The sequence below is a fragment of the Malaclemys terrapin genome, chromosome 2 (assembly GCF_027887155.1).
Source record: "Malaclemys terrapin pileata isolate rMalTer1 chromosome 2, rMalTer1.hap1, whole genome shotgun sequence".
NCBI classification, from domain to species: domain Eukaryota; kingdom Metazoa; phylum Chordata; order Testudines; family Emydidae; genus Malaclemys; species Malaclemys terrapin.
In genome coordinates, this window is record NC_071506.1 from 267,806,750 (window position 1) to 267,832,311 (window position 25,562).

Genomic DNA, 25,562 nt, shown 5'->3' on the forward strand with positions numbered 1-25,562 from the left:
CTGTTCTGTATCTCGTCACATCAGAATAATTCTGAAATATCTTTAATGTTACTTTCCTTCTTATCGAACACAGGAGGAATTATTTGTAATCATAAACCAAAGAATAGTTATTGTAGCAAAATGTTTAACTTCAATGTACTATACTGTTTTTAAAATAAAAGTTTGCAGACATTGTTTTAGCGTGTAGATTAGGGGTTCTCAAACTGGGGGTTGGGACCCCTCAGGGGGTCGTGAGGTTATTACATGGGGGGTCGCGAGCTGTCAGCCTCCACCCCAAACCCTGCTTTGCATCCAGCGTATCTAATGGTGTTAAATATATTAAAAAGTGTTTTTAACTTAAGGGGGGGGTCGCACTCAGAGGCTTGCTATGTGAAAGGGGTCACCAGTACAAAAGTTTGAGAACTACTGGTGTAGATTGACAAATAATACCAAGGAATTTTTTGGATGGAGGATATGCTGGAAAAAACTTTCCTGCTTTGACAATGACTATAGTTGCAAAATGAATTGAGATCATCATTCAACTGGCTCCGAAACCAACCTGCATCTGTATTTTCTCCCATTCCGTTTCGCTTATTAACGGGGCAAACTTTTCCTCCAACTGTTGAAGCACATTTCGACTTGCAGCTATAGAAGAATCAATTTCAGAAAAAAACTCATCTATGTTTGTGTCATAAGAACTCAATAACCGATTGCTGATCTCCTGAAACTAAAGAACAAGGGGAAAAAATAGCCTCTAGTTAGAACAGAATTCTGTTTAACAGCTACCAACACAGAATTTTCAAAATTATTCATAAGTTGCTAAAAAAAAATCAAGAAAACACATTCTTTTCAAATAAACTTTATCAAAACAATACTTTATCCTTGGCCAAACAGTGCATGCTACTAATCTGTCCAAACATCATGCATTGTTACTTAAGATGGACAAAGTACAAACATCTGCCTTTTTTGTATTAACTGTCCAAAGATCTCTACTTTATACTCTTAAAGGCTTTAACTCGTACATGAAGACAAGGTTAGTTTGAAAGTACAGTTCTTAGCCCATAAGAACACATTCATCTTTCTTCATTTTAAAAGGTGACAATCTTTTTTAAAACGTGCATGTGCTATGTTTTGTTAACACTATTAAAGGCATCTAACCAAAGTATGTGCATCGAACAGTAGTAGTGAATTATTTTTAGTGCGTAATGCTACCCCCAACAGCAGCAGGAGGGATTGTTGGTCATATTGGCATGGATGAGAGACTGTGCCTAAAGGGGTGGGGTGCAAGAATGCATGCTTGGCAAGGCAGGAGTAGGGGCTCTTCTCTGCCCTCTCCCCCATTGGCTGGGATCAAGGGTTCCTTCTTCCCACATCTATTTACATTCTTCCAGGGCTTTTCAAAGTTGCAGTGCAGGAGATACATTTCCAGGATGCTATGGGTCTGACTGCCTCTTTTGGGTTCAGGAAGAAATTTTTCCAATGGCCAAGGTTTTTTGCCTCTGTTGTAGCATTGTGGAGGCACAGCTGGGTTGTACACAGTACGACTTGACAATTTAATATTAGGAAAGATAGGACTGTCTAGTTCATTGCAACTTACAGCTGGTGTGGATAAAAAGGGCCGGCTTCCAGAGGTAAATTAGACCTGGGATTTCACTGGTGGACTTTGTGCCTAGAGGAGAAGGGGAGAACTGAAGTCTTCAGGGACTGAGGTCCTGCATTGGTAAGCTCTATTCCCTGTGGGATGAGACGAAATGTAGCTGGCACCCAAGGGGTAGGCAGAATAGGATCTACCTTGAGTTATTAGTTACATGGTGGGAGACCTATAACCCTGTGCTGGACCCAGCTAAATGCCTGGGGTTTGAAAATGGGGGTAGATGTACAGCATCCCCCCCTCCCCCCAGTATTTAATGATCAGAATTGCTGTCTCCCACCAAATCCATCCCAGGAGTGTGTTGTTCATTTGCCTGTAGATCCGATAAAAGACTTATGTGCATTATCCAACATGTGAAGAGATCAACTTTGCGGCCAAAGTAGTAATGAACTGAAGTATAACTGACTCTCACTCCATCTCAACCCAGCAGACTCGCCTCTGTCTCAAAAAAAGTCCCAGATAGAGTCTATATTTCCTCTCATCTGCTGTAATCCACATAGTGCCTGAACGTTCAGTACAGAACAACACTCATCTTAGAAGTACCACACGGCCTGCATCCTTTGAGATTCTGATTTCGATAGTGATTCTTGAGGATTTGAGAAACAACATTTCATGGACAGGGATGGGCTGTAGACCAACTTCTATGGACTCTGTTTCTCTCTCAGGAGAAGAAAATGGGGATTATTCAGTGTGTGTGTTCTTTTGTTTGAAGTCCACAATCATAGGAGTCAATTCACTTAAAGTGACTCAAGATCACCAGCATGGAAGTTTTTCCATGTCAAAAGGGCTTGCATATAAAGTTTTCTCCATCTGTGTTTGACAGTGAAAATACTGTCAACATGTTTGTTTGTTTTTCTTTTCTCCTCAGCCGGATTCCGTGCCAGACCCCCCGCATGCAGCAAACTTTTTTGCTTCTTTTGTCTCATTGCTTGGGTACCCTATGCCTGGGGAACATGTACTTCCCTGCAAATACTGACTTGAAATTGGATTGCATTCATAAGATAGGATGTAAGTATTAGACCTTCAATGTTAGGCACCCAGCTGAATAACTTGTTATAAAATCCCAATCTTAGCTAACATTTTAAGACATGATTTTTAAACTTTGGCTGTCATTAGTGTACTTCAGAATTAGTGGCAGACATAGCCTCCATGTCAATTAAACTTCCAAAATTAGTTACCGAGGTGTGTGGATGTTAAAATCAGCTTTATAATGAAACTATGATCTCTCCATAATCTGTTGTTTCTAGCTAAAGTGAATGCTTTGAAACAAAGAAAAACTTTAGAGCCACCCAAAAAAGGAAAATGATGGGAAGCTTTATAAGAGCGGGGATAGGTAATTTCTGTCTTGTGCAGAAGTTTGATTTGATATTTTTTAGTTTGTTTTTCCTTTTAAGCAAGAAAAGTGGAAATTCACACTGACTGGGAGACCCACTATGGTTGACTGCATTTTGCACTATAGCAAAAAACAAGGGTGATACAACCATAAAATGTGTTTGTTCATTTAATTTATCAACTGCAGTTTAGGTTTAATTATGCTATGAGAACACTAGTATATGAACAATAGCGTAATTTTTAAAAATTGTACTATGAGGCCCCTTTAAAGCATCTCCTTGTAAAACTTTCTGAGAGGTGGGGGAGAGGAGGTTGAGAGAGAGAGAGAGAGTGTGTGTGTGTGTGTGTGTGTGAGAGAGAGAGAGAGAGAGAGAGACAGAGATTGTCTATTACAGTGCATATTAGTGAAGCTATTCCTGTACTTCCATGGTGTCCTTTCATTAAGAAAAGATCTTTCATATTCCATCACATGCAAATACGTGCATTGACCTTAATTATTTTTTAAAATCCAAACCCTTCTCCCCTTCAGTATTTTCATTTTACATGATTTCCATATAGTTCTAAATGACAAAATTGTGAATCTTTTTTGAATGAGATGCACAATATGTATTGGACTAATAAGATTTTATTTTAATCCGGTTATGAGTGCATATACAAGAAGTGGGCTGTAGTCACGAAAGCTTATGCTCTAATAAATTTGTTAGTCTCTAAGGTGCCACAAGTACTCCTGTTCTTCTTTTTGCGGATACAGACTAACACGGCTGCTACTCTGAAACCTATACTGCCCTGAGTGTTTTAGGGGGGGTAAGTCTCTGAAGTTACATTTATTGTAAAAAAAAAAAAAAGTTATTGGAGTCTTAATTTGCTTTATCTGAATTACTGTCAAAGACTAGGTTTTAGAATTTAATTAACTTGTTCTATGTTTTATATAAAACCTGCTTCTGCTCCTAGTAAAGTCAATGTTAAAGCTCACTGACTTCAGTGGCAGCAGGAGTAGGCCCTTACCCAGCATGATTCATGGTCTCTGTTCAGAAATCAAGTCAGGATTGATTCTTTAGGAAAGTTTTTCTATGGGACACGGGCAGAACTATGCTGCACAGCCTGCATTATGCCTGGCTCTACCCTGGCTTTCAATGAATATCAAATTGGCACAGACCTTAGAAAATTATTTCCAGGAGAAACCTATAGGTGGCCATCAGAAATTAGCATAAATTAGAGCAGCCCTGAGGCTGCTTCAACTTTTGCTGGTGGTCAGGCAGGGCCCAGAATACCAGCATATGGCAAGTGCATAGATAGATTAAAGCAGTGATACCCAATAGGTGGCCCGTGGGCCAAATGTGGCCCACCAAGGCTTCCGGTGTGGCCCACCAGTTCACCTTAAAAAATTTTTATAATTAAGTTCATGAACAGTGATACACTACCTATCATTTGCCTATGATTTCCTTAGTAAATAACTTACTGGCAGTGCTTAATTTGTAATGAAAGAGTTGTGGGGGCAAACGGCACAAATTAAGCACTGACAGGAAGGCTGGAGAGTGGCGGCTGCTGGCTAGGCACCGAGCCCTGAAGGTAGTGCTGTCATCAGCAGCAGGGCAGAAGTCTGGGTGACATGGTATGGTACTGCCACCTTTACTGTCTTCAGAGCTGGGTAGCTGGAGAGCAGCAGCTACTGGCCAGGAGCCCAGAGGAGCAGGGGATATGAACTTCCAAGCCTAAAGATGCTGGGATTCAGCCCCAGCACAAATTAAGCACTTCTTAGAATCATAGAATATCAGGGTTGGAAGGGACCTCAGGAGGTCATCTAGTCCAACCCCCTGCTCAAAGCAGGACCAATTCCCAACTAAATCATCCCAGCCAGGGCTTTGTCAAGCCGGGCCTTAAAAAACTCCAAGGAAGGAGACCACCACCTCCCTAGGTAACGCATTCCAGTGTTTCACCACCCTCCTAGTGAAATAGTTTTTCCTAATATCCAACCTGGACCTCCTCCACTGCAACTTGAGACCATTGCTCCTTGTTCTGTCATCTGCCACCACTGAGAACAGCCGAGCTCCATCCTCTTTGGAACCCCCCTTCAGGTAGTTGAAGGCTGCTATCAAATCCCCCCTCATTCTTCTCTTCTGGAGACTAAACAATCCCAGTTCCCTCAGCCTCTCCTCATAAGTCATGTGCTCCAGACCCCTAATCATTTTTGTTGCCCTCTGTTGGACTCTTTCCAATTTTCCCACATCCTTCTTGTAGTGTGGGGCCCAAAACTGGACACAGTATTCCAGATGAGGCCTCACCAATGTCGAATAAAGGGGAACGATCACGTTCCTCGATCTGCTGGCAATGCCCCTACTTATACAGCCCAAAATGCCGTTAGCCTTCTTACTGGATCTTAAGTTCTCGCAATCGCATCAGCTGCAGTTGAGCTAGGACAATGCCCATTTTTTCATCAGTGATGGAAATAGAGCCAAAAGTGCATGTGAATGGGAGTAAATGTCACCAGGTCAACAGCAAAAATTGAGCTTTTAACCCAAACTGGACAGCAGATTTTCTTTTTATTATGCCACCTCATTTAAACACAAAACCTTTGTGTCTAATGTGCCACACCACTGTATCCATCTGTAAGGTCATCAACATGAAGTGCCTGCCACTTTAAATCAAAGCACAGTAAATTCAATTCAGCCTATCTCCCTGGCAGTGTTGCAAGATGTGACAAAATTGAAAATCTGAAATCTTCATATCACATTTCAAATGTCATTCTTACAACACCAGCGACTGTACAGGAAAAAACAACAGCTGCTTCTCTTTGGATAATGTTGGTACTAACGAAAAAGAAAAAGCCTTCCCTGCATGCCGAGCTTGTGAAGGAGTGCATGATGGAAATGCTGGAGGAGCTTTCTGCTGGAAATAAAAATAAAGATGACATTGTGAACTGTGTGAAGCAAGTTTCACTGTCTGATTCCAGGGCAGTGGGAAGACTGGAGGTAATTTACGAGGACTGTTTGTTAGTACTACTTTCCAATTTAAAAAACACCAAATACATCTCTCTTGCAGTGGACAAATCAAGCAATTTAAGTGATGCTGCCCAGCTATCGCTGTTCGTTAGATTTTATGAAAGTGAAATTTTCAAGGAAGAATTTGTGTGCTTAATACCATTAGAAACCTACACCAAAGGAGAGATCGTTTTTGAAAAGATAAAAGGCTTTTTTGAAAAAAATGGTTTAAATCTGTAGAAAGTAAACTTGCTTGTTACAGACGGAGATCCCCCCATGACACGGATAGAGAAGGGCTTTGCTTCACATTTGGTAATGATAGCTTCACTGCATCATTCACGAGATTGTCCTGTGTAGTAAGTTGTCCGGGGACTTGAGAAAAAAAAAAACAATGGGTACTGTGATTAGATTAGTGAACTACACACACTCAACTTCTGGCTTGCAACATCGTCTTTTTAAAGCTCTTTTACAAGACATTCCAGCCGAATACAGTAACCAGTTGCAGCACGACGACATTCGCTGGTTAAGTCGGAGGCAGGTGTTAGAGAAGTTTTGTGCCCTTCAAAAAGAAATAATAGACTTTCTTTCAAACTACAAGACCAACAAGGCTTGCGAGTTCGTGGAATTTATGAATGATGTCCCCTCTATGTCACAGGTAGCTTTTCTGTGCAAAATTACTAGTCACTTGAATTTCCTCAACTTGCAGTTCCAAGACCATGCAAGCAGTGTTGAGAATCTGTTTGAAAAAGTGTGTGCCTTTCAGAGGAATTTTGTAATCTTTTGGACAGACTTAACAGGAAAGATGTTGCATTTACCCACATAGATGAAACTTCAATGAAAATGATGCAAGAATTTCTAAAAAAATCTGATCAAAAATTTTAAAATGCAATTTGAGAATTTTAAAATTCTAAAGAATTTGTTTTATTTGTTCGTGATCCATTTGTTGCCTCTGCCGAAGGACCTTGCCCTTCTGAAGCAAAGAACGTTCTTGATTCAATTGATGAAGGTGCCTTTCAAGCTCCAGGTCAGACAACTTGAAGGCAAAATTCAGAGAAGTGGGACTTTGTGATTTTTGGACTAAATATGCTGACCAGTTTCAGAATAGCCAGAATCAAGCTATCTATCCTTTAACTATGTTCAGATCAATGTACGTCTGTGAATCTGGGTTTTCTACCATGAACATTCTAAAAAACCAACACGGTGATTGCCTCACATATGAGCATCTTCCCCCATGCATGTGCCTTTCCCTGACCTCCTACAAACCACTCTTCACAGAGCTTGCCAGAGATCATTGATGTCACCTCTCCCATTAGAGATTACCACAAACACAGGTAATAATGTTGTTTCATAAACTCTGTTAAAAGATAGAAACACTAATACTTATGTTGTAATCAAGGATTTATTTTTTGGCAGCTGAAGTTTTTTTTTTGTTTGGGTTTTTTTGACAGCCTTCTGCGCAAATGACCTGCCTCTTGTTATACAACTCTCAAATCGGCCCACAGGTAGATCTAATTGAGCACCACTGGTTTAAAGCCACCTTTGCTTCATCCTCCGTTTCTGTGATGAGCACATGAGCAAAGTGACACAGTATATGGCACCTTATAACGTATAATCTCGGTGTCAGTTTCTACTCCTATCTTTCCTTAGCCCACACTATGACTGGAGCATGTGAGAAAGGCATGCTGCTGCTGGGAAGAGCAGACAGTAAAGAGAGCACATACTGCTGCTGTGAGCTAGAGGCAGAGGGAGGAGCCAGCTTCTTCCAGAAATCCCAGCATGGTGCTGCTCAGTGGGTCAAAAGTTTTTTCCATATAGCCCATGTAACTCCAAGTGAGAAGCAGTACATGAGCTTGTCTGACGATTGCTGTGCTGTTTGTTCCTCTTTCCCTCTGGTAGACTCAGCTGTAAGAGGTCTCCCATTCGCTCCTCAAAATCATGCTTGTGTTCTCCCTGCCCTACTCAGCCAAAGGATGTTGGATCCTCTCATCAGGCCTCCCTGAGCCAAAGCCATAGAAGAATCGGAGGAGAAATTTTGTTTGCTTATGACTGATCCAGCAAGTTCCCCTGCATGGATGCTACCTGCTTTGAGGTTTCCAATGGATTTTCTGCAGAATGACTCCAGCCCAAGCCATCACTCAGGAAGTGGAATCAGGGACTGGAAGACAGAAATGTAGCTAACTCTTAAAAATGGAGGTTTATGCTAAAAGGTCTATAAATATTTAAAGCCTATATAAGAAGGGATAAGCACCCTTTATAGAATATGGAATTGGTAGTGTTAATATACTAGCATTATGTTCACAGTTACTGATGCTAAATCCTGATCTGTGTTAATGCACAAGTTATTAGATCATTTTGCTTTTCAAAAATTTGAAACTGATTAATAGGTAAAAGTGCTACTCAGCCTATTGGCTACTCAGTACACCAAAACAACTTATGTCTGAAAGGATCCTTGAGTAATTAATCTGTATCTTTTTGTGATTTCATTATAGGGTCATTAGGGAAATATTTCAGCTTGAATGGTGTGACAAACTAGGAGTTCTAAATACTTTATATCAATATGCAAAGTGACATCAATCATTTGCAAGGCAACACACCAACTCTAAGATTAAATGAAATGATGCAAACAAAAGCACCTTAGTGAACTCTGTACAGAGAAGCCTTCTTAAGTGATCCATCTTAATGTCAGTAAATTGTTTACTAATGTGTTGACTTATGGCAACCCTCAAAAGGAAAATGAAAAGGCTAGAGTTTACAGCATATCAATGAATCAGTTGATAAGCTTTTACTGGTTTAATATCCTCCTAGTCTTGCTGCTTGGAGCCACTTCAAGTTAGCAACAGAATGTTTGCCATCACCATGTGATAAAGGAAGTCAAACGACTAAACAAACTCCAGGACCATTATACTGTTTGGTGAGATTTAAATTAAAATTGTTGGGAGAAATCATGTGGAGGGGGGAAAAGGAAACTAAAGTCAACCACACAAATTTACAAATGACTTACCTAGCTTCCCAAACAATGGTCGGGACTTTTACTTAAACTGGAGACAATGCAATGCATTTGAAAAGATTTAATTGCAGCAATAAAAGATCATACCTCAATTAAATGACTTATGCAAGCAGACTTTATAGATAAGGATCAAAGAAATTCACTACCGAACACACTGCATTCTAGGCAACACTTTGTTTTTTGTACGCACTGATGCTAAAAAGTTGTATAGCTTGGTTTCTGTGACCTTTCATATTCCCTTTGATCTAAATTAGTAAAAACTTTAATGATTAGTATAATAAGGACTACTGTATCTCCATCAGACAAATAAAATACACTCTTCTTAACAAAGATATTTCAGGCCTACGTTCTAATTCTATGGCAATTGTTTAAGACTGCAAAACTAGACATTTGACCTTTGTGGGCTTGCCAAAGGAAGTAGGTCTATATTTTAAAAAAATCTACTTGCTAACCCCCAATCTCTTAATTGTACCACTGTTCAGTTCTGTTAGTAGCCGGGGAGTGACATTTTAAGAGCATGACGCAAGTTTATGAGAGGAGAAATGCATTTTAGAAAAGCTTTTTCCCATCTGGAAATGGATTGCTATATTACCCAAGTGTTTTATTAACAAACTGACACTAAACAAAGGTATGAAAGCTAAAAGTGGAGAAAACCAATTCTCATTTGAAAGCCACAGAGAAGAGAACTAAGAAAAATGAGTGTGCATCCCTTGATTGTGATTTATATTCTCTACACACATTCAGTCCTGGGCAATCCAAATCAGTATGTGTTATCCACATGTGTCTGAACAGAAGTAAGAAAAGTTGCCACCATACTGTTCAGTGCAGGTTCATAAAGTGCCATGTGTCAAGAATCATTGCCTAAAACTGTGAGCTAGCCTTGAAAATATTTGTAATTGAAGCTGCCATTTCTGAATCTTTCAACAGCATCACGATGCTAAACAGCAACAGTGAAATTAGCAGTATAAAGCCCCAGTGTTCAAGTATTACACATTTCCCATTTTGCTTTTTTAAAATGGGTTTGAAATTAAAATAAGGCTGGATATAAACTATTTTGTTTAAATATTAACCAGTGTTATGACATACATGCTTCTTGAGAGTGCTACTACCCTTGTTTCCTGTCATAATCCTGATGCCTTCCTTATTGTGTCAAGTTTCTTTAAGTGGCATTTAAAATAAAAAGGGCGATACCAAATTGCCAGCAAGAACTGATTCAAAAACCAAAGCAGGAAAGAGGGAGAAGAGATAAGAAGCCAAGGAGGTGCAGTAGGTTGGCCTTTTGTAGTGGCAGGTTCAGGTAGTATCATGATCATTATACTTGCATCTGGTGTACTGATTTGTATATTGGGGAATGCATAGGAATTGTCATACTGGGTCAGACCCAAAGTCCATCTAGTTCAGTATCCAGCCTCTGACAGTAGCCAGTATTGGATGCTTCAGAGGAAGGTGTAAGAACACTGCCGTAGGCAGATGTGGAAAAAGCTGCCTTCTCCCCTGCCCCTTCCCCCACATTAGGGCTCATCCTAGTCTCTAATAATTGGGGTAAGACTCGAAGTTTGAAGTTAGTATTCCTTCCAAAATGTTTATTAATAAATGAGGACTGTGGATGTTCTTGGTCTCCTTGTAAAGTGTCCAATACTCTTGAATCCCTACACTCTTGGCCTCGACCATAGGTGACATTACAAACTTCTTATGGAAAAATCAATCTGCAAAGAGTTAAATCAACTCTAAATCTCTTAGCAGACATGAGAGATGGCATATTTAAGTGTTCAGCGTCCTGGGACTTAGCTTCCAAGACTGTGGCATTTTAGGGATCAGGACTGTGGGACACTTATTAGAAGGAGACAAGTTAATATTCTGGGGTATAATAGTTAATCCTTAAAGAAAATCTATCATGGTATTTACATGCTCCCCTTCCCGCCCCCCACCTAGTATCTGAAGAGGATAGTTTCTATCTACAAAACCTTCCATTTCTCCCAAAACTAAATTTAAATGAGACCTTAAGGTCTCTTTAAAAAGTAAAGCTAGTTCTCTTTAGTTCCATCCTGCAGGTTTTGTAACAGTTACAAAGGCCTGCAGTAAACATTCAATTGTCAGATTTTTAAGGCTGAGAAGTATTTTTGTTGCAGTAGGGCCCAAAGGCTCCAACCATGACTGATGCTCCATTATGCTAAAGGCTGAACAAAACACACAGGAAGATGTAGTCCCTGCCCTCAAAGAGCTTACACACTAATGAGATGCAACAAGTAAGTATAACAAACTGTGTTAGGGAAAAGAAGACAGAGCAACAGTAAAACCTGGACTGCACACACACTTTTACCCATTTAGCTAAAGGTGTGGGCTTTTAAATCAGTTTAGTTAAACTGGTACAACAGTGTGTGGATGATCTTATGTTGGTTTAAACCTGACACATCGATTTAGTTTGCACCACATATGAGTGTCTGGGGTTTGCACCAGTTTAACTACATTGGTTTCTGTGTGTAGTTAAGCTGTGGGGGGGGGAGGGGGCATGAGGCAGGTTGAGGTCCTTGTTACTCAGAGGTGCTTGGCAGCTTATAGGGAATTGTGGCTTCATTGGTGGCTGTTGGGGAGGTGTCAGATGGGTATTTGTCACTGACTAATCTGGAGAGTTGGGCTGAGCTGCCTGTCACTTGCAACAAGGGAAGAGGGAAAACTGGGAAGGGCTGAAAGTGGAAACTTCCCGGGCTCTTTTTAGCTGGCTACTTCCAGTGAGCCAGATTCACTCCAGTGTCCTAGCTCCCAAGACAGAGGTTAATTGCCCTATACAGTATCTGGAGTTCTTAGAGATGTGTCCCCCTACAGGAGCTCCTCTTGAGGTGCACATGCACCCCGTGTTACTTTAATCAGAGATTTTTGGCAGCAGCGTTCACTCAGTCTGCACATGTACCTATCCTTATGCTCTGTACTGAGGGTATATAGGATTGCAATGGATAAACTGTCCTTAATTAACTTCTGTACCACAAAGTCCCACAGAGACAACACTCCAAAGCAGGGGGCAAGGAATGTGGGTAGTGAAGCATCCATAGGAACATACATCTTCAAAACTCCAATTACTGTACAGGATAAGTAACCTCTCTCTTTCTTCAAGGGGTATCCCTATGGGGGCTTCACTTGAGTTGACTTCCTAGCAGTGCCTTCTGAAGGAGGTGGGAGCTTTGCAACTCGATCAAGAACTATTTGCAGAACCAAAGACAACATCTGCCTGAGAAGTGTTAACTAGCGCATAGTATCTGGAGAAAGTGTAGACTGAAGCCCATGTAGCAACTCTGCCTATTTCCACTACAAGGACATCTTTTAGCAGAGCAATGGATGTGGACTGAGACTTAATTGACTGTGCTATGATAAGTTTGCAGCTTCACAGAAGGAGAAGATACAGGTGGAAACCCATTTAGAAGGTCTCTGGGTTACACTGGTGTTCCTTTAGCTCTGTCTGCAAGAGATACAAATACTGTCATAGAAGCTTAGAAGGATCTAGTCTGTACAAATAGAATGCCAGTGCCCTCCTAACATCTAAGGTATGGAAGGCAGCATCTTCCCTCATCTGATGGGGTTTAGGATGAAATACAGCGAAATGAATATTTTGATTTACACAAAAGTCTGAACTGACTTTAGGTAAGGATGCAGATGTAGTCAGAGGCACACCTTATCTTTGAAGAAAACAGTGTATGGGGATGGAGAGGTCAGCCATCAGAGCTCCTAGCTCACCAACTCTTTGAACAGAAGTAATGGATGCTAAAAAAAGGCAGTTTGCATGGAAAGGTGTAAATGTGTACAGGTAGTCACTAGTTCAAAGGGAGGTTTCATTAAAGAATTGAGACCTAGGTTCAAGTGGGCTTCCTGACCTGAGGAAAAGGTTTGATAACCTTTTGATAAATCTAGAAGTTGCAGGGTGAGCAAACACCAAGAAACCTTCCACAGCTGAGATCATAGAATATCAGGGTTGGAAGGGACCTCAGGAGGTCATCTAGTCCAACCCCCTGCTCAAAGCAGGACCAATCCCCAACTAAATCATCCCAGACAGAGCTTTGTCAAGCCTGACCTTAAAAACCTCTAAGGAAGGAGATTCCACCACCTCCCTAGTTAACCCATGCCAGTGCTTCACCACCCCCCTAGTGAAAAAGTTTTTCCTAATATCCAACCTAAACCTCCCTCACTGCAACTTGAGACCATTACTCCTTGTTCTGTCATCTGCTACCACTGAGAACAGCCTAGATCCATCCTCTTTGAAACCCCTTTTCAGGTAGTTGAAAGCAGCTATCAAATCCCCAGAGATATCTGACAGATCAACTTTAATGCAGCTCAATGAAAGACCTCCTTCAAGGTGAAAATGGGAGAATTGGAAGAACATAGGTGTCAGTGAGTACAGCAGTGCTCAAATATTTTCCATTTCTAATGGTAAGTTTTTCTGTGGACTCCATTCTACTGTTAAGCAGGACCTCCTGAACCTCACCAGAACAGGAGAGCTGTGTCTCTGACAGTCATCCAGCTACCAGGCTTTGAGTCATCAAGTTTTGAGGTTGGGGTTAAGAACACTCCTAAAATCCTGCGAGAGAACGTTCAGGGGAGGGGGTCAATGGTAGGCTTGATGACCAGCCAAGAAGAGAGCTGGAAAATGTAAGGGAATCAGCCAATTTGGTGCAATCAACATGACCGTGGCTCTGTCTTGTTTAGACTTGACTTTTGTTCAGGACCATGAGGATTAGCGGCACTGGAAGAAAGGCATATAGACAGTTCTTTGACCATGAGAGGAGAAAGGCATCTCACAAGGAATGATGGCCCAGACCTCTCCTCGAGCAGAAGTTCACGCAGCTCCAGCTAACAGTGGTGGCGAAAAGATCTATCGCTGGAAATCCCCAGGTGAGTAATCTGTTTGAGTGTGGATTTGTTGACTTCTCACTTGCAATCCTGAGTGAAATGTCTGTGGAGGACGTTGGCTATCATGTTTTGAAAGCCAGGCAAACAGACTGCTGAGAGAAGGACGTGGCAAGCTATGCACTAATTCCATATCATCATGGCATCTGAACAGAGGGAGGGTAATCTTGCCCCACCCCCGCCATAACAATCAATTTATACAGTACATCCTGGCCCTGTTGTCTATCATTATGTGAATGGACTGACCTTCTATCATAGGAAAGAAGTGCTGGCAGGCATATCTTATGGCCCTGAATTCTGGGATACTGACATGAAGGGTGGACTTTTGGGCAGTGCACCCACCCTGTGCAGTATGATCCTGTAGGTGAGCTCCCCATCCAAGGATAGATGCATCAGAAACTACTGTAAAGGCGGGAGAGGGATGGTTGAAAGGAACCCATGAACACACCTTGTCCACATTCTTCCACCAGTCGAGGGAGACTAACGTGTGATAAGGGACAGAGAGCAACTTGTTCCCGTCAGGAGTACAGACTCATCTGACCCAAGTTTGGAAGGAGTGCAGGTGCGAACGGGCATGTAAGATGATGAAGGTTCAACACTGTCATATGCCCAAGAAGCTGGAGGCAGGATCTCACTGTGACCTGAAGACTTAGTTGAAATTGTGCAGTGAGTTGTGTCAAGTTGAGGAATCTGTCCCTTGGTAGACAGACTCTGGATGTTGTAGCATTGAGAATGGCTCGTATGAACTCTATCCGCTGTACAGGTAGGAGGAAGGCCTTTGTGGTGTTGAATTGAAGACTGAGCCTTGTGAACAGAGGTGGCCTTGTTTACTGAAGTTTGAACTGCAGTGTAACAAGGCTCCTTTAGGAGCCAATTGTCAAGATATGGAACATTGTTTACTTTCCATTGATGAAGCTGCGTAGCAACGACTGCCGTAGTTTTCAAGAACACCCTGAGGTGGTAATCTTGATGGTAGTCCTGGCCCACTAGAAAGTGTACAAACTTCTTGTGAGAAGAGTGTATCATAACATGCAGGTATGCATCCTGAAGGTTGAGGGTTATGAAATAGTCCCCCAGATCAAGGGGTGGGATGATAGCTGCAAATGTCATCTTGAACTTCTGAATCCTGAGATCTAAAATCTGTCTTCACCCGCCCTTCAGATGTTTTAATCCGGCCCTAGAGCTCCTGCTGGAGAGCGAGGTCTGGGGCATGCCCTGCTCCATGTGTGCCGTGGCTCCCAGAAGCAGCAGCATGTTCCCCCTCCAGCTCCTATGCGTAGGAGCAGCCAGGAGGCTCCACACACTGTCCCTGCCCCAAGTGCTGCCCCTGAAGCTCCCAGAGGCCAGGAACGACGGCCAATGGAAGCTGCAGGGGCAGCACATGCGGACGGAGCAGCACGCAGATCCACCTGGCTGCGCCACCACGTAGGAGCCAGAGGGGGGACATGCCGCTGCTTCCAGGAGCTGCTTGAGGTAAGGGCCGCCCGGAGCCTGCACCCCAACCCCCTGCCCCAGCCCTGATCCCCCTCCTGCCCTCTGAACCCCTCTGTCCCAGCCTAGAGTACCCTCCTACACCCCTAACCCCTCTTTCTCAGCCCCATCCCAGAGCTCGCACCCCCAGCCAGAGCCATCACCATCACCACCCGCACCCCAGCCTGGGGCTCCCTCCCGCACCTTGAACTCCTCATTTCTGGCCCCACCCCAGAGCCCGGACCCACAGCCAGAGCCCTCACTCCCTCCCGCACCTCAACCCCCAATTTTGTGAGCATTCCTCGCCTGCCATACAATTTTCATACCCAGAGGTGGCCCTCAGGACAAAAAGTTTGCCCGCCTCTGGGTTAGGCCTTATGTAAAATACAGCCCTAAGCTATATTAGAGTGTTTGTCACTCTTTGCACCTAGAAAGGGACTGACTGAGGCTTTGAGAATGTTTGATTTAATGGAAGGCTAGGAAAGAATAGAACATTAACTGAGACTGAAGAAACAATGCAACGTACCTTTGCTTCAAAGAATTTTTTTCTTAATTTGCTATCTTGCGGAGGTACTGTTTTTCTCAAATTTTTATACCATTTTCTAACAATATACCCTCTCCAGCAAGCTTGGATTCTATTGAAAAGAAAATGTCGATGTTCAACAAATGCAAACATAAATTTAAAGAGAACAAAATAATTACCTGAAACATAACCATTTGAAAATTTTCAAACACTTAAATATTTACTGTGCATCCACCAGTGCTGAATTTTCAGGATGTAACTTGGAGCAATACAGCAAAATAAATGTTCAGCAACAACAACTCTATTGGAAGTAATCCTTACCTCGTAATACACTTTATTTTAAACAGACGCGCCCCATCATGTATTACTCTGGTCTGATACTGCTTCTTTCTACACAAAGGACAGGTCTTTTTACCTGCAAACTTTTCAAAAGCTTTCAGGCATGCCTAGAAAAATATTATCATTTTAAAATGTAAGTAGTCACTTTCATGAATTCAAAATAGCATATATTTACAAGAATATACATTTATATCAAACTACTGGAAATAAGAAAATGGATGATAAATCTTTTTAGACTTACATGGAGTCAAATATTATGAATTAAGCTATCTGTCACTTCGATGTACATACTTAGTAATCCGTATACAAACATATGTGGGTTTCCCTTGTATGCAAAATGTAACATTGTAAAACAGGAATAATAATATCTGTAAATTATGTTTCTAACAGTACATGATATTGAGTCAAAATGCCTTCTTGCAAAAACAGAAATTGTGCTTACGGTAGATTTAGAGTATTTAAATTACAAGAATGCTGTATTGCATGCTTTAATAGTTAAAACAGGGTCTACTCACTCTGTGAAATACATGGGAACATGAAAGCAGCACCTATTGTTCACAGAAAAAAAAAACAAGAAAAGCTTGAAGTTTAAACTAGTTTAAAAGCTGAACACCAAAAATACATGAAGTAAAAGAAAAAATCTGAATGTAGAAAGGTTAACAATCCTGCTTGTTGGTAGTATTGCAAAAGACTTCTATTGAAAATGAAAATGAAAATATTTGCAATTTTTATTCTAAAAAGAGAAATATAAATGAACAGCATAAAAAACTGCTGTAGGAAGCAACTAGAAAAATAAAGTACAGCTCAAAGAAACAAAATGGTCATTCATTAGTTTTGAACTGCTTCATATAGAAAAGCCCATAGCAAATGGGGCGAAGGAGGAGTCATAAAATGCCAAATGACAAGAGAAAATACATTTAAAATAAAAACTGATCCCCCCCCGAAGAAAACAGTTAAATTTCAATAAGTGATATGCAGCACACATAGTCTTCTCAGAGAAAGTGTGCTCACAAGCTTCATGCAAACTTCACCTTTTTCTGACCCAAACTCCTATCAAATGGTAGTGATCTCTATTCTGACAAAAGGTACAGCATTAGACAAAAAAGGCAGTTGGTCCTTAGTGGAAGGAAAAACTGGGGAAGGAGCGAAACTAGAATAAGTATGTGCATTACTGAGCTGGCAAACACAAAAGGATTAATGGCTAAACAGCCAGCTAAAGGAAAAGCTTTCAGATACAGTGGCTTTTTTCCCTTGAGGGAGGACATTTAATGAAACATGCAGGACAAAAAGAATTCCAGAGACATTTCCCTTTTTTGTGCCAAATCTAAAGTAACCTTTTCATGAGTGCTGTCTTTTGCTCTCTCTAGTTAAAACTTAGACCTAAAGGGTAGCCAGACGGCCTGAGTTTGGCAGAACAGCCTTGTTCTTCACGGCCATCCCACCTGTCTTTGTGCAATTTTATACTTTCTTTAAATAGGTAGCAATGTGGTAAAAGGGGGAAAAATAAATAATCCACCTCAAAAACTGAAATTTCAACCCACCCACAGCCCCCACCCCAGTTCAACAAACAAAGCAGAAAAATACCCCAAAATGCAGAAAGAAACTTACAAGCAACTTTGAATAATGATTTTCTCCTCCTAATTACATTAACACCTGTCTAAAGAACAGCACTCCTCTTTAGCTAGTTACTTGTCCTTTTTGTTTAAGTAATTATAAAATTATACATGAGGGAATATTAATAAAATGTTTAATGCAATTATGCTTACACTGCACATATTTGATGTATAAAACCATTGAGGTAAAATGCAGACATGCCCTCAGAAATTGTGACTAAATGACCAATTTGAATTGGGGATACACCAGTTACACTCTGTGGACAAAAACAACTAAAGAACTATTTTTTTAAAACTAGCATCACAAGAAAATAAGAGAAATAAGACTTTTTTTAAAGTAAATTGCACAATCAATAACTACTGTACAATAATAATGATGAACTAAGGTTAAGGCCTTAGCCACTTTGGCTCAAACCCCAAGTGGGCACAGACCTATGAAAGTTTTGCAAGACTAGATATAGAGGTCTATTAGTTTTTTCCCCCTAGAGTAATATTTTCAGCAGCAAAAGAATGTCCTATTAAGCATTCTATACCACATCTCTCTCCAGGGCAGCTTCAGATCTGGCCATATAATGGTTGGACAGGCAATCAGATATTTAAGTGACATCTAGGGATTTCACTGAGCATGCTCAATAGAATCCCCTTATCCATATGTGGATATGGGGTTTTCTCCTGACTACCAGATATTTGTTAGCTACAAAACTATGTTAAAATGGCCTCATCTGAAGCTATTGCTCTTTCCTGTCTGACAGGTCTGTTACTGAGGTTCATCAAGAAGATTTCTAACAATAATTGGCTTCTACCTTTTCTGGTACCAGCAGACAACATAAACTGCCTTAACAAGATGTCCTTCAGAGACTAACACTTTAATTTATAGAAGAGCAAGAAATAGGCCACGCACAGCCTACCTGCTTCAATACAACTTTTTTTTTACTTTAACACCTAATTGCCTAGACTACTTCCCCCCTACGCTCAAGTAAGTACTGATGTAAATGCTGAGTAGTTTTCAACTTCCACTGAACTCAATGGGAGCTGAAGCTGCTCAGTACCTTATGGAGTTGAGGGCTGAACGCAATGATGCCCAGCAGAGTTACTCCAGCCAAGAGAAGAAGAAATCCTCAATTGTGTTGAGACTTTGAGACGAGCTAAAACTGGGAACTAAAGAGTACAGGATGCGACAGCTAAATGTGTATGAATAGTTCAGGATCTGGGAATGCCAGGATCTCTGAGCAGCAGGAGCCTGCATAACCTAGAAAGTCAAGAACGTGGTCTAATGATCCTCTAATTAGGCAATATAATTAACATTCTCTTAGTAAAGGAGAACCAGTGAAAACAACCTTTTATAAAAATTATTTGTGGAGTACGGACAGTGTGTTCAGTGATGCACACAAAACAGACATGATTTCTGTCCCAAACAGCTTGCAATCTAAGTATTGGACCCTGCAAACACTTCTGAAGTTCTATTGACTTCAGTGGGATTCCACCTGGTAGTAAGTATTTGCAGAGCCAAGCTGTACGATAACAAAATAGAATTTTCACATCCAGGTCACTAGTTCAAATCTACCCAAGGTCACTACTGACCAAAATTCACTATCTTATAGTTAAATGTCTCATGAAATGAGTTGATGTCAGTACTCTTCTTTATGGACATGGTTCCACAACAAAAAAACAATCACCACAAATTGTATCCTGACTGACTGTAGAGGTGTCAGAGGCCTGGATGAAGACTGAACTGTTTCCTGACCTCTAAGAGAAAGCTCTCTCTGGATAAGGGCTGTGACACACACTGGGTGCTGCGGGAACTTTTTCACTGCTATCACCTTTGTTGAATTTGTTCTTGCATAGTCTTTAAACTTTAGTTCTGTCAATCCAGTTCATTCCACAAGTACCAAATTCACATAAACTAAAGTAAAATGGAAATACAGCAAATGAATAATTGTAGAAAAATAAGTTACACAACAGGCTCATTAAGTCAGCAAATATCTCAAGTTGGAATCTCTCATTTTTTCCTCTTGTTCCAACTACAATTTTCTAGCATAACCATAACTTTGGAAAATGAATAACTAATAATAAGTGAATAACTGTTTAAAGAATGTTTTTGTGCAGAATACACTCCAAAAGTTATAAATGTACCTGTGGTTGAAGTGCAAATTCTTCCCTACATATTGCACAAGGTTGAACAGAATCTCCCTGTTTTATAGATCTTTGCTTTACTTTATCCCACTCTTCTGCTGTTAGTGGCAAGGAAGGAGGCTCAACTAAGCCCAATTTCTGAGCTACAGTGGGGGGGAAAAAAGACACACATTGATACTTCTACAGGATTAAATTTTTCTTCACATAAACCTCATTGCTATGCATCTATTTAAAAATACTGTATACAAATTCATAACCAAACTACATTCCAACCTATCATGGAGTATTCACTACAGACCTGATTCTGCAATGTGCTGAAAGCACTCAGCTCCCACTCAAACCAATGGTAGTTGGGCATGCTTACCACCAGGCATGAGGTGTTTAGCACCCATCAGAACTGGGCCTTGTTCAATGTATAAGGTTGAAGCAGAAACATGTTTTTTCATTTAAATTGTTTACATTCAGGTAATATGCATTTCCTTATCTGTTAATAGCTACTTAAGGGTTATTAAACTTAAATGCCTAGTGCCTCATATAAAAAACACAGTGTACTTTCAAAACCTTCAATACAAAAAATTGTTGGAGTGTTTTTATACACAAGTATATTAACGTATATGGAGATCCAGTTGAGGGGGAGTCAAACATGATGCTTAGCTTACTGGCCTGAGTGACGGGACAATAGGGGTGCAGTCCATAGTGACTGAGAGGAAGGAGGGCTTGCAGAGAAAAGAGTAAGAGCTCTCTTATGGGCATACTGAGCTGAAGCCAATGGCTTGATATCTACAGGGAAATGTCAGGAAGACTGGATGACATTTTAGTTTGAACAGGAGTGGAGAGCTAGATATGTGAATAGTCAGCACCGAAATGATACCTGAACTCACATTTGTGAATGAGATCACCCAGAGAGGTGGTATAGACAGAAAAGGAGGGGTTGAGCGTGGAGCTACTTGGGACCCATACAGAAAGCTGGAGGTGTCACAAGGAGGAACCTCTGAACAAAATACTAAAAGAGCGATTAAAAACAAGACAAGAATCAGGAGACGTAACAGTCATGAAAGCCAAAAGAGGGCGAATTTTCAAGAAAAAGGAGCATGGTCTACAGCACTACAGGCAGCTGACAGGTCAAGGAGGATGAGGATGGAGTATTAATTCTAAACTTTGGCCAGGAAGAGATTATTATAGACTTTGGGAACCATTTTAGAAGATGGCAGAAGGCAGACTGGAGAGAATCTATGATGGAAATGGAGAAAAGGAACTCCAAATAGCAGATGTAGACAGAACATTCGTTGAGTTTAGAGATGAAGGGAAGATGAGATACTAGTTGTAGAGGCAGGTGTGGTAAGGCAATATGGGAAAGACTAAAGCATGGTTGTAGTGTGAAAGAAAGGAGCCTGAGGAAAGTGAGAGGCCAAGGAGAGGGGCATGGGGAGTAGGGATATCAAGAAGTTGGAATGAGAGGGCGTCACTGGTGCAGGGGAAAGGGTTACAGGAGGGGAGGAAATCGGAAACTTCTCTCTGAAATGGAAGAATAAAAAGAAAGTGGGAGGGAAGACAGGAGGCCACACTGGGTATTCTTGACTTTCTCTCTGAAAAAGTCAGTAAGATCCTGTGTGGAAAGGGAACTGGAGGCAGGAGAGAGGGGAAACTGAGGAGAGTCAAAGGGAGGAAAAAGGTGGTTCACCTTAAAACAAGTCTACATGGGCAGCTCAGGATTCCATTCCTACATGGAGGAATCCTTAGACAGTACAAAGCTGGCTTTAGCACCACCCATTTTGGCCCCCATCCAGCCCTGGGACTGGGGGAGGTGGAAAGATGCAGCTGAAGGTTCAGCCCATTTGTCTTTATACTAAAGAAAAAAAGCAGAGATGTCTGTTTTTAATGCGCATCAATGAAAAACGTCTTCTGTGATTTTTTTTCTGAAATCAAACAAACGAAGTTAAAGTAGTATGGATTGGATGAATGGACTATAAAAGGTAGATAGAAAGCTGGTTAGATTGTCGGGCTCAACGGGTAGTGATCAGCGGCTCGATGTCTAGTTGGCAGCCGGTATCAAGTGGAATGCCCCAGGGGTCGGTCCTGGGGTCGGTTTTGTTCAACATCTTTATTAATGATCTGGATGATGTGATGAACTGCACCCTCAGCAAGTTCGCAGATGACACTAAAATGGGGGGAGAGGTAGATATGCTGGAGGGTACGGATAGGGTCCAGAGCGACCTAGACCAGTGCTTCTCAAAGTCGGGCCGCCGCTTATTCAGGGAAAGCCCCTGGCAGTCTGGGCCGGTTTGTTTACCTGCTGTGTCCGCAGGTTCGGCCGATCACGGCTCCCATTGGCCGCGATTTGGTGCTCCGGGCCAATGGGGGCTGAGGGAAGCGGCGCAGGCCGAGGGATGTGCTGGTCACCCTTCCCGCAGCCCCCATTGGCCTGGAGCGGCGAACCGCGGCCAGTGGGAGCTGCGATCGGCTGAACCTGCGGATGCGGCAGGCAAACAAACCGGCCCGGACCACCAGGTGTTTTCCCTGAACAAGCTGCGGACCGGCTTTGAGAAGCACTGACCTAGACAAATTGGTGGATTGGTCCAAAAGAAATCTGATGAGGGTTCAACAAGGACAAGTGCAGAGTCCTGCACTTAGAAGGAAGAATCCCATGCACAAGCTGGGGACCAACTGAGAAAGCACAATTCTGCAGAAAAGGACCTGGGGATTACAGTGGACGAGAAGCTAGATATGAGTCAGCGGTGTGCCCTTGTTGCAGATTGAGGGAAGTGATTCTTCCACTCTATTCGGCACTGGTGAGGCCACACCGGGAGTATTGTGTCCAGTTTTGGTCCCCCCCTACAGAAGGGACGTGGACAAATTGGAGAGAGTCCAGCAGAGGGCAATGAAAATGATTAGGGGGCTGGGGCACATGATTTACGAGGAGAGGCTGAGGGAACTGGGGTTATTTAGTTATTTAGTTTCTCTGCAGAAGAGAAGAGTGAGGGGGGATTTGATAGCAGCCTTCAACTACCTGAAGGGGGGTTTCAAAGAGGATGGAGCTAGGCTGTTCTCAGTGGCGGCAGATGACAGAACAAGAAGCAGTGGTCTCAAGTTGCAGTGGGAGAGGTCTAGGTTGGATATTAGGAAACACTATTTCACTAGGAGGGTGGTGAAGCACTGGAATAGGTTACCTAGGGAGGTGGTGGAATCTCCAGCCTTAGAAGTTTTTAAGGCCTGGCTTGACAAAGCCCTGGCTGGGATGATTTAGTTGGTGTTGGTCTTGCTTTGAGCAGGGGATTAGACTAGATGACCTCCTGAGGTCTCTTCCAACCCTAATAGTCTATGATTCTATTCTAAAGCGTAAAGAAATTACAGGACAATATAACGAAAAAAATTAATTTAAGGGCTAATTTCTTTTTTCTTAGGTGGCATACCCTGCAATTCTTCTCTGAAAGGTTGGATCCCATTGCATAGTTACAGGGGTGGACTAGAGCTGGGGATCAGATGATAAAGTGCTAAAATGACTCACTCATGCCATGGTGGTCAGAGGAAAACCTCCAAAGCTGAAAAATTAGGTTCACATACACCTGTAGAGAAATGCATATTGTTCTGGGATAACACTCAAACAAACACCATTACACTTTTAATCAAATATAAAACTTTCCCTTTTAAACAAATACATATTTTAAAAATATCTCTTAAGACACGGTGGGTCAGATTTCTTAGCATGCTACTTAGGAGAGAAGAATTTAACAGGTAAGCTGTACTTTTCTCAGTCAAATGACATGCCAGCTATCCTTCATTGATATGGTTAGTGGAAACAGCCATGCATAGGCAGGAATAGGGATCAAAAATAAAAGTTTTAACCAGATAGAGTAGAAATAACTTTCTGCAGGTCCATAATCACATTATTTTATTTGTATTTCGCTCCCACAGCATGTTAGATAAACCATGCCTTGTGCCAAATGAAAAGCCAACTTGTAGTGCTTGCTAAATGTATGTGGACTTGGCTACATGGATGCCTTGCAAATTTGTTCAGATGTGCAGGATTTCTCATTCCTGGTATAAACTGTGACTCTAAGTGCAGATTTCACGAACACACCTTATAATCTTTGACAATGCAGCCCTTAATCCATCTCAATTAGGCGAATTTTGAGGTATTTTTACCTCTGCATCTTCAGTGAAAGGGGACAGTACAGTAGACTTTTTAATTTATTTTCACCAATATCCGACCAGCCCCTATTGCCGCAATAACAGAATACCTCACAATCGTCAATGTATTTATCCTCATCGTCCTTAAGAAGTAGGAGGGTACTATAGCCTCGTTTTCCAGAAAGGGCACTGAGGCATAGAGAGATTGACTTCTCGAAGGTCATAAAAGAAGTCAGGGGCAGAGCAGGGAACTGAACCAGCATCCTAAGCTAGCACCTTCGCCACTGGGCCATCTTTCGCCATACTGTACAAGAGATTAGGACAGAAATATTAGTGCCAGTTTTCATGGTGTACAAACAAAGTAGCTTGATATGTGAGTGAAATAAGGCATAGTTCTGAGAACTGCCTTTTCTGGGCAAAATAAGCAGTATGCTGTCATATGGAGAACTCCTGACTCTGACATCCTGAGGGCAGAAATGATTTTACTAGGAAGTAGGGCTGTCAAGCGATTAAAAAAAGTAATCGTGATTAATTGCACAGTTAAACAATAGGAGAATAGCATTTATTTAAATATTTTTGGATGTTTTCTACATTTTCAAATATATTGATTTCAATTACAACACAGAAAACAAAGTGTACAATGCTCACTTTATATTTATTTTTGATTACAAGTACTTGCACTATAAAAAACAAAAAATAGTATTTTTCAGTTCACCTAATACAAGTACTGTAGTGCAATCTGGTTATCATGGAAGTTGAACTTACAAATGTAGAATTATGTAAAAAAAAACTGCATTAAAAAATAAAACAATGTAAAATTTTAGAGTCTGCAGGTCCACTCAGTCCTACTTCTTGTTCAACCAATCACTCAGGTAAACAAACTTGTTTGTATTTGCAGGAGATAATGTTGCCCGCTTCTTGTTTACAATGTCACCTGAAAGTGAGAACAGGTGTTCTCATGGCACTGCTGTAGCCGGCGTCGCAAGATATTTCCATGCCAGACGTGCTAAAGATTCATATGTCCCTTCATGCTTCAACCACCATTCCAGGGGACTTGTGTCCATGCTGATGACAGGTTCTGCTTGATAACAATCCAAAGCAGTGCGGACCGATGCATGTTCATTTTCATTATCTGAGTCAGATGCCATAAACAGAAGGTTGATTTTCTTTTCTGGCGGTTCGGGTTCTGTAGTTTCTGCATCAGAGTGTTGCTCTTTTAAGACTTCTGAAAATATGTTCCACATCTCGTCCCTCTCAGATTTTGGAAGGCACTTCAGATTCTTAAGCCTTGGGTCGAGTGCTGTAGCTATCTTTAGAAATCTCACACTGGTACCTTCTTAGCATTTTGTCAAATCTCCAGTGAAAATGTTCTTAAAATGAATAACGTGCTGGGTCATCATCTGAGACTCCTATAACAAGAAATATATGACAGAATGCAGGTAAAACAGAGCAGGGGACATACAATTCTCCTCCAAGCAGTTCAGTCACAAATTTAATTAACATATTATTTTTTTAA

General features: G+C 41.5%; 2 protein-coding genes across 7 annotated transcripts in view; one reads left to right on the plus strand and one right to left on the minus strand.

Annotated features, from left to right (window-relative positions):
• LMBR1 (limb development membrane protein 1) overlaps positions 1–25,562 on the plus strand; it is a 218,787-nt gene that overhangs the window by 147,179 nt on the left and 46,046 nt on the right. The window contains exon 16 of one of the 2 annotated variants that reach the window (XM_054021113.1): positions 7,837–8,051. The exons of the other annotated variant lie outside the window; for it this stretch is intronic. Coding sequence (XP_053877088.1) covers positions 7,837–7,940 — 104 coding nt within the window. The 3' untranslated portion in view covers positions 7,941–8,051. Of the gene's footprint in view, positions 1–7,836; positions 8,052–25,562 lie in introns of those variants that run through there. 2 annotated transcript variants of the gene reach the window in all.
• Positions 1–25,562, minus strand: part of RNF32 (ring finger protein 32) — a 52,251-nt gene that overhangs the window by 7,982 nt on the left and 18,707 nt on the right. For 2 of the 5 annotated variants that reach the window (XM_054021118.1, XM_054021116.1), the window contains exons 4-8: positions 19,919–20,061; positions 16,688–16,720; positions 16,155–16,279; positions 15,837–15,945; positions 539–706 (exon numbers count right to left, since the gene is read on the minus strand). In XM_054021118.1, coding sequence (XP_053877093.1) covers positions 539–706; positions 15,837–15,945; positions 16,155–16,279; positions 16,688–16,720; positions 19,919–20,061 — 578 coding nt within the window. The other 3 variants (XM_054021120.1, XM_054021121.1, XM_054021119.1) reach the window with 3 other exon arrangements.